Source organism: Bos taurus, chromosome 6, assembly GCF_002263795.3.
Source record: "Bos taurus isolate L1 Dominette 01449 registration number 42190680 breed Hereford chromosome 6, ARS-UCD2.0, whole genome shotgun sequence".
Classification (NCBI taxonomy): domain Eukaryota; kingdom Metazoa; phylum Chordata; class Mammalia; order Artiodactyla; family Bovidae; genus Bos; species Bos taurus.
In genome coordinates, this window is record NC_037333.1 from 60,920,303 (window position 1) to 60,933,291 (window position 12,989).

Sequence of the window (12,989 nt, forward strand, 5' to 3'; positions counted from 1 at the left end):
AGTCCTGCATTTTGCATGATGTACTCTGCACATAAGTTAAATAAGCAGGGTAATAATATACAGCCTTGATGTACTCCTTTCCCAATTTGGAACCAGTCCACTGTTCCATGTCCAGTTCTAACTGTTGCTTCCTGACCTGCATACAGATTTCTAATGAAGCAGGTCAGGTAGAGTGGTAGTCCCATCTCTTTCAGAATTTTCCACAGTTTATTGTGATCCACACAGTCAAAGGCTTTGGCATAGTCAATAAAGCAGAAATAGATGTTTTTCTGGAACTCTCTTGCTTTTTTGATGATCCAGCAGATGTTGGCAATTGGATCTCTGGTTCCTCTGCCATTTCTAAAATCAGCTTGAATATTTGGAAGTTCACGGTTCACATATTGCTGAAGCCTGGCTTGGGGAATTTTGAGCATTACTTTACTAGCATATGAGATGAATGCAATTGTGTGGTAGTTTGAGCATTCTTTGCATTGCCTTTCTTTGGGATTGGAATGAAAACTGACCTTTTCCAGTCCTGTGGCCACTGCTGAGTTCAAATTTGTTGACGTATTGAGTTGCAGCACTTTCACAGCATCATCTTTTAGGATTTGAAATAGCTCAACTGGGAATTCCATCACCTCCACTAGCTTTGTTCTTAGTGATACCTCTTGATATCTTTATCTAATTCAAGAGTGTCTGGGCTTGTAAGGAAAATGGTATTGTCTTCCTCCCCCAAATTGATTACTGTGTATAACTGCTGATCCATCTGAATCAGGACCGAGAAAGAATTCTCTTGGTACTGGGCGTCCAAAGAAAATTAAGATATAACTGGGTATCGTTGTGGATCATACTGTATCCACAACCCTAGATTTCAAATGTTTGTGTTCATTTTGAAGTTCAAAAACTTTTTTTACCAGTTAAGTAATAATTCTTTTATATCATGAATTAACTTAGGTCATGGTATAACATTCTACTGTGTGTGTATATATTACTCTTCCAGGTATTAAAAAATGAGATGGTCATCAAATTTTAACTCTTGTTTCTTCTTATGAAGACACCATGTGTCTCATTGTCCTCACTTGAACTATTTCCCATCAAAATCCTTATCTGATTAGGATTGAATTGATGTTTCCTTCCATTAAGCTTATGCATGGACTTTTATAATTCTTTAGTGAAATATTAACTTATGCTTTATTTTAATATTTATTTCCTAGGCATACTGTATTTTAGCGGGATCATTAGTATCTGAAGGAGGTACGTACTATCCCAGAATTTTGTTATTCTTAATAATCTATACTCCATTTTTGTAGTTTGCTATTAATAATAAGTTCTCTTGGTTAAAGAAAACTGTAGAAATAAGAATAAAGTTTTGTCTCCTTTGAGGGAGGAAATTCTTTGTATAATGTACTATGTTGATTCCTGTAATGGATGAGGCCAAATTTGGAAAAGCTTTTTTTGTTCTTGTTCTTAAGTATCAGAACATTTGAAATGGAGTATAAATACATAACTATATAGTGAGTTTTTAAGAATCAGGCTTTAGTAATGTTAACCTGGGAAGACTGTCCCTTTTTGCAGAACAAGTATTTTTAAGCTCAGAACATTTTAAATGGAGTATAAATACATAACTGTATAGCGAGTTTTTAAGAATCAGGCTTTAGTAATGTTAACCTGGGAAGGCTGTCCCTTTTTGCAGAACAAGTATTTTTAAGTTTTTGAAAGTTTCAGCTATAGAAGTAATATGACAGAGAAGTGCTACTACCATGCATGAAACTGCCTTATCTGCTGCTCTACTTATAGTATGTTTACTTTTGAAACATTGTCGTTTTCTATGCATTATCACTTCATCTTTGACAGTCTTGTAAAATGTTGATAATACCACCTGCCTCAAAAGGTTGGGAGTCTCAAAAATGATTGTGCTTAGTGTGGTACCTGACAACTAATCGTTTTCTAATAAATTAAGGCTGTTGTGATGGTAATGATATTTAAATTATGGTAGCTAAAAATATGGGATTCATTTTATTATAATGATTAACTGGGGTTCTTGATAATGGCTAGTTTAATATAGAACTTTTCCTATTGACAGCTCTTAGCATTAAAGCATTGTGCCTATTTATTTATCTTTTGAGATGCCATCTTTAAAGTTTGGAGGCATGAAGTTTCTTCCATCTGATATGAGTGCTTTTCTTTCAGCAACACTTCTTGTTGCTGTAAATGAGCTTCGTAGGAGTGCTCGGGCCAAAGGAATGTCATTTTACAAGTATGGTATGTATTTTAGAAATGTAGGTGTATTATATCATCATCGTTATTTGCCTAAAATCACCGAGTACTGTTGCTTTGTTCCACATAGATGTGTACAAAATATATCTCAGTGTCTTCCCTATGGCTGTTATATATTAGCTCTTTTAAAAAGAAAAATGTAGTGTAATTTGAATAGGAGTGCTTTATATTTGGATATTTCTGTGTATGCTTATGTAACTTGAGAAAGTAATTTGACTTTACATATCAGTTATTGTTAACATTTAAATCAAGTAACTATATTTATATTGAACAGTTTTAAAAGTCAGGATGGCATACATTAAAAAAAATTTTTTTAATGGCCATTGGGCACAACTTATGGGATTTAAGTTCCCCAGCAAGGGATTTAACCTGGGCCATAGCAGTGAAAACCTATAATCCTAACCACTAGGCCACTAGGGAACTCCCTTTTAATTCAAATTAAATTAAGTTAAATTAATGGACATTTTATGTTACCTGAAAACATCAAATTAAGATTTCAAAATTTTCTTTTCTTGTCTCTACCCCAATGACTAAGTAATGGAAAGTCGTGATCCTAGTACAAATGTTATATTACTGGAGGATACTGCAGCTGTGTTGGGAGTGACAATAGCAGCCACTTGTATGGGCCTTACCTCCATAACAGGTAAATATTTCTCGGATTATGGGTGATTTATTTGTACTGCTTAAATAATCCTTTAATATGTGGGAATTTTCCTTTATATCATTGAAAAAGTTTAAATCAATAGATTGTTAAATGTGAATTTCATACTAACTGTTTGTATAAGACAAGATAGTAAAAGTATTCAGATTTCTGAGTTAGAAATTTCTCTTAGAAATAAAGAAAGCTGCTAATAGAGCATTTCTATAATGCTCTAAACGTTTCTAGCTGTGACTTAGTAAATTACACAACTATTCAGAGCTTTTAAGTTCTTTATGTGTAGATATTGGTGATACTTGTCCTAGTGACCTTACAGGTTTGAGATAATATACGACAGAGAACTTTAATAAACTCTAAAGTTTAAAATAAATATACATTGTGGCTCATTCATTTGTCTTTCTCCACTGTTAGTGCCAATAATAACTGCTTTTGCTTTCCTGTTTCCTTGATTCTTTAGTTGCTTCCATCCTTATTCTGGCAGCTAGTTAAATGTTTTGAAGGCCAGTGCAGCACAGGTGAATAAGACAGATAAACCATTTTATTTTTATTTTCTAAAATAAATGAACCAATTATTATGAAGAAACTAAATTTCTGAGGTTGGAATTCTCTTGGAATGGTATTTCCATTCTTTCCTGTTTGTCCTAGCATATTTAAAATAATTTTAGGTAATGAGCTTCCACCGTTCTGCAGTATTAACATAGTCTGAAGTATGAATAGATTTTTCTCATTTTGAATGTGCATATTGAGACTAAACCATCATTTTCTGATTTTCACTGTGATCCAAAATATTCCTAAATGTTTTGATTGTTTTTCTAGTTGACCTTACCATTTTAGACACTTTGTAGACATAAATACGGAGAAGGCAATGGTGACCCACTCCAGTACTCTTGCCTGGAAAATCCCATGGACAGAGGAGCCTGGTAGGCTGTAGTCCATGGGGTCTCTGAGTCGGACACAACTGAGCAACTTCACTTTCACTTTTCACTTTCATGCACTGGAGAAGGAAATGGCAACCCACTCCAGTGTTCTTGCCTGGAGAATCCCAGGGACGGGGGAGCCTGGTGGGCTGCCGTCTCTGGGGTCCCACAGAGTCGGACACGACTGAAGCGACTCTGCACCAGCAGCAGCAGCAGACATAAATAATTTCTTAGCAAAATGTAAGGCTTAAGGAAAGTATGACTTGATGAATAGGTCAACTTTTAATAGAGGGGTAGGATGGGATCAGAGGTGGGAGGGAGGTTCATGAGGGAGGGCATATTTACACTTACGGCTAATTCATGTTATTGTATGGCAGAAACCAATACAACATTGTAAAGCAATTTTCCTCCAGTTAAAAATAAATTAAAAAAAAACAAGGTTGAAAAAAAATCAAGATAAAGATCTCTTTCTACCAAGTATGTATTATTAAAGTTTCACCTTAATTTTTATTTAATTACTTAAGTCATTTACATTAAATGACATGCCAGGAAATAAAATATTTTCCAGCTAATAATTCTGTTCATTTTTATTGTCATTCAGTTATTAAAAATGTATATTTGAAAATAAAAATAATTAAGTTTAGATTTCTAAAGAAGAACAGTATTTGATTTGAAACTCTATAATTACAAACTTCCTAATGGATTATGTTTTACAAATGGATCATATTTGTATACTTTAGTAGTACAAAATAAGTCATCCCTTTTTAGTGTTATATTTTGACCATATGTTAATAAAACTAATGTAAATTGAGATTTTTTTTTTAGTAAAACATGCATATTTTATCAAGCATTAAGGTAGTTAAATTTAATACTGACATTTGATCTATGGAATAAATGCTCAATTATAAAAACCTTGTGTGTAAAATTTATTTTAAAGATTTAAAGTATAATATTTATTGATACATTCATAGGTAATAAGTCAACTCTTACAGGTTCTGGAAGAGAATAAAGCCCTAACAGCCTAAGGCAAACTTTACAATCAGAATCATCTGGAGGGATTGGGAAGGCATAGAATGCTAGGCCCCTGCTGCAGATTTCTGGTTTGGAAGGTCTTGAGCGAGACCTGAGAATTTGCATCACTGCCACGTTATCCAGTGATGCTGCGGCTGCTGCCGGTCATAGGACTGCATTTTGAGAACCACTGCTTTAAGGTAGCCGTTAGATGCAAATGAACTTCCATTTGCTTTCTGCTTTCTTTTTGTGTATCTAAGAATGTTACTACCTATGTTATCATTCTTGGTTGAAAGAGATAAGAGTGCCTCATATGTATTTTTTTATATGGCTTAAATCTTTCACAGAATCTTTATAAGACAAAACACAAAAATTTTTTTTAGCTGTTGATCCTACAATTATTTTGTCAACTAGGAAAAGTGCTACCGACATATCAAAAAAGAAATGGACTCTATTACTTTCGTATATATATCATGTCTCTAATTTGAAAATGCTCTGAACCCTAACCCATGTAACCAGGTGCAAGTAATGGATCATAAGTAATTAAACTGCATAATACTCTTTATGTAATATGCAGCAAGTTGTAGCATTCTTATTTTGTAGAATAGTAAAACTATTAGGAGAAAGTCATTAAAGGAATTAGGAATGAATTTCAGGTCCCTTGATTTACTAATTCAGGTTCTTTGCTCCCTAAAGCTCATTGAAATAGAACATGTTAATTTACTGACTTCTTATGTGCTTTTATTTAGGCAACCCACTGTATGACAGCCTCGGTTCTTTGGGTGTGGGTACCCTATTAGGCGTGGTCTCAGCATTCCTCATCTACACTAACACGGAAGCACTCTTAGGGCGATCCATCCAGCCAGAGCAAGTACAACGGCTTACTGAGCTCCTGGAGAACGATCCGTCAGTAAGGTCAGCTTATTCCAGTGATGCTGTTAAAGTTTAGAGAAATAGAAATGCTTGTTTTATAAGTTCTTCCAAAAGAGGTTTTGAATCCCTAGCCTTCAGAACTTTTTAATCTATTACTTTGCAGCATTGCAACCTTACAAGAAAGCAAGTGAAAGCATTTAGCAAACTCCCTGAATTTCCTTTTAAATTTTTTATATCTTTAATTTTTCTAAAAATAAGGAACAGTTAGATCATATAATGGGAACAGAAGTTTGCTAAGTATTTGCCTCTTCAATGTGGAACCACTTATATGAAATCTTTGTATTTATATTTGCCTTATATTTATAATTACAAATTGAATATGTATTTTTAAAAATTTATTTGACTACACTGGGTCTTAGTTACAGCATGTCAGGTCTAGTTCCCAGACCAGAACTGAACCTGGGACCCCTGCATTGGGAGCTTGGAGTCTTAGCCGCTGGACCACCAGCGAAGTCCCCACAAATTGAATATATTGAACCTAAAAGATTTTTATTCATTGGGATATGACTACCAAATTGAATATAATTTATACTTTTTTTAGTATAAACATCTTATTTTAGCTTATTTTAAATGTTTTTCCTTATAATCTTTATCATTAAATGATAAAGAGTTGAAGATTTAATAGATAATCAGAAGAGATAAAGTGTTCTAATAGAACTTAGTGAACTTAAGCAGTAGTGTAGTTTCAGAGTGAAGGGAAAGGAACAATCCTTTAAAATTCTAATTTTCTACTAATCTACACACACACACACACACACACATATTTAACTCTAAGAATGTGTTTTTCTTGTGTTATAATTAAAATCTTTAAGTTCAGTCTTTTAAGAATGACCTCTGTATCTACATCACTAAAACAAATGAGTATGTGATTACTATATTTATATTCTAAGCCCTACATGTTTATTCTTAAAAAGTACTTACCTGCTAGATCAAGATTAGAAGTTGAGCATTTTTAGAATCAATACTAGGCTTAGTGACTTCATGTGAGATTCTCCATGTTAATATCCTTTTCTTGTGATTTCTTTTGTGATTTCTTTTTCTACTTTTAGTATCATGGTAGTATTGACTTTATAAAATGAGTTGGGAAGTGTTTCCTCTCCTCCTCTTCTAATTTTTTAATGAGTTTGTAAAAAAACTTGTTATAATTTCTTCTTTAAATGTTTGGTGCAATTCAGCAGTGATGCCATCTGGGGATGGGCTTTCTGCTTGGTTAGTTTTTGATTACTTGCTCTATCTCTTTTTACACATTTATTCGGATTGTCTGTTTCATCTTGTGTCAGTTTCAGCAGTTTGTGTCTTTATAGAAATTTGTCCATTACTTCGAAGTTATCTAATTTGTTGGTACAGCTGTTCGTGGTTTTCCTTTGTATTTCTTTAGGATTGGTAGTAATGTCTCCTCTTTCATTTCTGATTCTGCTAATTTAAGTGTTGGTTTTTTTTTTTTTTTTCCCTTGGTCAGTCCAGCTAAAGATTTATCAATTTTGTTGATCTTTTCAGAGGACTAGCTTTTGGTTTAATTGATTTTCTGTAGTTTTTTCTATTTCTTGAATCCTGGTCTAATCTATATTATTTCTGTCCTTCTGCTTGGTTTACGTTTAGTATTGATTTACGTTTGCTCTTGTTTCAGTGTCTTAAGATGATACGTTACATTTTTTATCTGATACCCATCTTCTTTTCTTAATATAGGCTTTTACAGTTATAAATTTCCTTCTAAGTACTGCTTTCACTTCATCCTATAAATTTTATTATGTTATGTCTTCGTTTTCATTTACTTCAAAGTATTTTCTAATTTCACTTTAGATTTCTTCTTTGACCATTGGTTGGTTAGTAGTGTGTGGTTTAATTTCTCAAATGTCTTCATTAATTCTTATTTCATTCCATTATGGTTGTCAAGCACTCTTTTTATTATTTCTGTCCTTTTGAATTTACTGAGCTTTATTTTATAGCCTAACATGATCTATCCTGGATAATGTTCCATGTGTACTTGAGGATGTTTATTCTGCTATTGTAAGGAGTGTTGTGTAGATGTCTATTAGATTTGGTTGGTTTATACTGCTCAAGTTTTCTGTTTCCTTATTGATCCTCTTGCCTCATTGTTTTCTCCATTAGTGAAAGTAGAATATTGAAGTCACCTGTTATTGTTGTTGAATTGCCCATTTCTCCTTTCATTTCTGTCAGTTTTTACTTCATGTATTTTGGCACCCATTTGTTAGGAATAATGTGTTTATAATTTGTATATGTTGTTTATAATTAAACTCTAGGGAAGAACTGCAAAAGGAAAGATGGTGACAAATTTGAAATTTCCTGAAAAGTGCTACACTCAATATGTCAGCAAATTTGGAAAACTCAGCAGTGGCCACAGGACTGGAAAAGGTCTGTTTCATTCCAATCCTAAAGAAAGGCAGTGCCAAAGAATGCTCAAACTACCGCACAATTGCACTCATCTCACACGCTAGTAAAGTAATGCTCAAAATTCTCCAAGCCGGGCTTCAGCAATATGTGAACCATGAACTTCCAGATGTTCAAGCTGGATTTAGAAAAGGCAGAGGAGCCAGAGATCCAATTGCCAACATCCACTGGATCATGGAAAAAGCAAGAGAGTTCCAGAAAACATCTATTTCTGCTTTATTGACTATGCCAAAGCCTTTGACTGTGTGGATCACGATAAACTGGGAAATTCTGAAAGAGATGGGAATACCAGACCGACCACCTGACCTGCCTCTTGAGAAACCTGTATGCAGGTCAGGAAGCAACAGTTAGAACTGGACATGGAACAACAGACTTGTTCCAAATAGGAAAAGGAGTAAGTACATCAAGGCTGTATATTGTCACCCTGCTTATTTAACTTATATGCAGAGTACATCATGAAAAAGGCTGGCCTGGAAGAAGCACAAGCTGGAATCAAGATTGCCGGGAGAAATATCAATAACTTCAGATATGCAGATGATATCATCCTTATGGCAGAAAGTGAAGAACTAAAGAGCCTCTTGATCAAAGTGAAAGAAGAGAGTGAAAAAGTTGGCTTAAAGCTCGACATTCAGAAAACTAAGATCATGGCATCTGGTCCCATCACTTCATGGCAAATAGATGGGGAAACAGTGGCAGACTTTATTTTTGGGGGTCTCCAAAATCACTGCAGATAGTGATTGCAGCCATGAAATTAAAAGGCGCTTACTCCTTGGAAGGAAAGTTACGACCAACCTAGACAGCATATTAAAAAACAGAGACATTACTTTGCCAACAAAGGTCTGTCTAGTCACAGCCCTGGTTTTTCCAGGAGTCATGTATGGATGTGAGAGTTGGACTATAAAAGAAAGCTGAGTGCTGAAGAATTGATGCTTTTGAACTGTGGTGTTGGAGAAGACTCTTGAGAGTTCCTTGGACTGCAAGGAGATCCAACCAGTCCATCCTAAAGGAGATCAGTCCTAGGTGTTCATTGGAGGGCCTGATGTTGAAGCTGAAACTCCAATACTTTGGCCACCTGATGTGGAGAGCTGATTCATTTGAAAAGACCCTGATGCTGGGAAAGATTGAGGGCGGGAAGAGAAGGGGACGACAGAGGATGAGATGGTTGGATGGCATCATCTACACAATGGACATGGGTTTGGGTGGACTCCTGGAGTTCGTGATGGACAGGGAGGCCTGGCGTGCTGCGGTTCATGGGGTCGCAAAGAGTCAGAGACGACTGAGAGACTGAACTGAACTGAACTGAAATAGTGAAGATCTATATATTAAATTGTTGGAAAAATAAATGTTAGTTATTTCAGAAAGTTTATACAGTTTTTAAAGCAGTGTATTAATTACCTCTATTGGTCTGTTACAAATTACCCCAAAACTTTGTGATTTAATACACCATTTATTGCCTCACAGCTTCTATGGGTCAGGAATCTGAGCACAGTTTACCTGGGTCTCCACTCCAGGGTTTCTCACATATTGTAGTTAAGGTATTGACTGAGACTTCAGTCATCTCCTGGGGAAGGATCAGCTTCTAAGCTTACTCCCACAATTATCAACAGAATTTAGTTCCCTTGCCATGTGGAACTCTCCAACATGGCAGTTTGCTTAATCAAAGTATGCAAATAGAGAAGACAATAAATATTGAGTGTGGACAAGATAAAAGTCACAGATCAGTCACCTGATCTTGAAATGACACCTCATCATCTTGCCATATTCTTTGGTTAGGAGCAAATCACCAGGGGTAGCCTGCATTGAAAGAGACAGGGTTATACAAGGGCCTGAACACAAGAGGAGAGGATCGCTGGAACCATGATAAACACTGCCTATCACAGTTTTCTATCTGCAGTTAAGATACATAAATTAACTAAGAGTATAAGGGGAAAGTATATCAATATTTTTAACTGCTGTTTAATTTTAGTCAAGTCATGAGTATTTTAAATAATTTGTTAAGACTGAGTTAGATACACTTTTCTAAAATGAATAAATTATATAGCCTTTTACAAATCTGGACAAGTTCTGTTTCAATTTGGACATATATAACTTTATAAATATTCAGCCACTAATTCTTATTTTCATCTATAAATCTATATTCATATGGATAAAGAATTTTAGACTCCATAGTAACTTGCTTAAGATCTCTCAGGCAGATGTTTTAAGAGTACTTGGTGCCTCATTTAGGCTTGTTTTCCCAGTAGAAAATCTCAATGTCCTTAGAATTCAGAGGGGTTTTAGTTTTCTTATGTATCCTGTAAACAAAAGATATTATAGTGATTACCATAAAAAGAAGGGAATTTATCAATAGTGTTCCAGGGAAGATTGATGCCTAGGATTAGGGCAGGAAGGATAAAAATCAGTTATGCTTGAGCGTCTGCTTCCTTTTCTGGAAGGCAGAATGGTATAATGGGAAGGCCACTAGGTTTGGATATCGAAAGATCTGGGGTGAGGCCTGGCTCTCCTGTTGACTAGATAAATTACCTTAGGTCTCTCATATCCCTCTGGGATTCTTTTATCTATAAATTAAACATGCCATCTTAATCTACTTTGCGAATGTCATTGATTAAAAGCCTGCTGTGTAATTGGTGCCATATTAAACATTTTATGTATTTTGGTTCATTATTTCCCACATCCATCCTGTTCAGTTCAGTTCAGTCTCTCAGTCGGGTCTGACTCTCTGCAACTCCGTGAACCACAGCACGCCAGGCCTCCCTGTCCATCACCAACTCCCGGAGTTTACACAAACTCATGTCCATTGAGTCGGTGATGTCATCCAACCATCTCATCCTCTGTTGTCCCCTTCCCCTCCTGCTCACAGGCTTCCCCAGAATCAGGGTCTTTTCAAATGAGTCAGCTCTTCGCATCAGGTGGCCAAAGTATTGGAGTTTCAGCTTCAACATCAGGCCCTCCAATGAACACCCAGGACTGATCTCCTTTAGGATGAACTGGTTGGATCTCCTTGCAGTCCAAGGGACTCTCAAGAGTCTTCTCCAACACCACAGTTCAAAAGCATCAATTCTACTGTGCTCAGCTTTCTTTATAGTCCAACTCTCACATCCATACATGACTCCTGGAAAAACCATGGCTTTGACTAGACGGACCTTTGTTGGCAAAGTAATGTCTCTGCTTTTTAATATGCTGTCTAGGTTGGTCATAACTTTCCTTCCAAGGAGTAAGCATCTTTTAATTTCATGGCTGCAGTCACCATCTGTGGTGATTTTGGAGCCCAGAAAAATAAAGTCAGCCACTGTTTGCCCATCTATTTGCCATAAAGTAATGGGGCCAGATGCCATGATCTTAGTTTTCTCCCATCCAAGTACTAACCAGGCCCGACCCTGCTTAGCTTCCGAGATCAGACGAGATCGGGCGCGTTCAGGGTGGTATGGCCGTAGACTGATCTTAGTTTTCTGAATGTCGAGCTTTAAGCCAACTTTTTCACTCTCCTCTTTCACTTTCATCAAGAAGCTCTTTAGTTCTTCTTCACTTTCTGCCATAAGGGTGATATCATCTGCATATCTGAAGTTATTGATATTTCTCCCGGCAGTCTTGATTCCAGCTTGTGCTTCTTCCAGCCCAGCCTTTCTCATGATGTACTCTGCATATAAGTTAAATAAGCAGGGTGACAATATACAGCCTTGATGTGCTTACTCCTTTTCCTATTTGGAACCAGTCTGTTGTTCCATGTCCAGTTCTAACTGTTGCTTCCTGACCTGCATACAGGTTTCTCAAGAGGCAGGTCAGGTGGTCTGGTATTCCCATCTCTTTCAGAATTTTCCACAGTTTATTGTGATCCACACAGTCAAAGGCTTTGGCATAGTCAATAAAGCAGAAATAGATGTTTTCTGGAACTCTCTTGCTTTTTCCATGATCCAGTGGATGTTGGCAATTGGATCTCTGGCTCCTCTGCCTTTTCTAAATCCAGCTTGAACATCTGGAAGTTCACGGTTCATGTATTGCTGAAGCCTGGCTTGGAGAATTTTGAGCATTACTTTACTAGCATGTGAGATGAGTGCAATTGTGTGGTAGTTTGAGCATTCTTTGGCACTGCCTTTCTTTCGGATTGGAATGAAAACGGACCTTTTCCAGTCCTGTGGCCACTGCTGAGTTTTCCAAATTTTCTGACATATTGAGTGTGGCACTTTCACAGCATCATCTTTCAGAGTTTGAAATAGCTCAACTGGAACTCCATCACCTCCACTAGCTTTGTTCGTAGTGGTGCTTTCTAAGGCCCACTTGACTTCACATCCCGGGATGTCTGGCTCTAGGTCATTGATCACACCATCGTGATTATCTGGGCCGTGAAGATCTTTTTTGTACAGTTCTTCTATGTATTCTTGACACCTCTATCTTCTGCTTCTGGTAAGTCCCTACAATTTCTGTCCTTTATTGAGCCCATGTTTGCATGAAATGCTCCCTTGGTATCTCTAATTTTCTTGAAGAGATCTCTAATCTTTCCCATTCTATTGTTTCCCTCTATTTGTTTGCATTGATCGCTGAGGAATGCTTTCTTATCTCTCCTTGCTATTCTTTGGAACTCTTCGTTCAAACAGGTATATCGTTCCTTTCCTCCTCTCCTTTTCGCTTCTCTTCTTTCCACAGCTATTTGTAAGGACTCCTCAGACAGCCATTTTGCTTTTTTGCATTTCTTTTTCTTGGTGATGGTCTTGATCCCTGTCTCCTGTATAACGTCACAAACTATGTATAACATCCATAGTTCATCAGGCACTCTATCTATCAGATCTAGTCCCTTGAATCTATTTCTC

The 12,989-nt window shown here is 36.4% G+C and overlaps 1 protein-coding gene across 1 annotated transcript in view; it reads left to right on the top strand.

Moving 5' to 3' along the window:
* SLC30A9 (solute carrier family 30 member 9) overlaps positions 1-12,989 on the top strand; it is an 88,467-nt gene that overhangs the window by 60,721 nt on the left and 14,757 nt on the right. The window contains exons 12-15 of the mRNA XM_002688216.7: positions 1,194-1,233; positions 2,170-2,241; positions 2,792-2,899; positions 5,592-5,757. Coding sequence (XP_002688262.1) covers positions 1,194-1,233; positions 2,170-2,241; positions 2,792-2,899; positions 5,592-5,757 — 386 coding nt within the window. The remainder of the gene's footprint in view (positions 1-1,193; positions 1,234-2,169; positions 2,242-2,791; positions 2,900-5,591; positions 5,758-12,989) is intronic.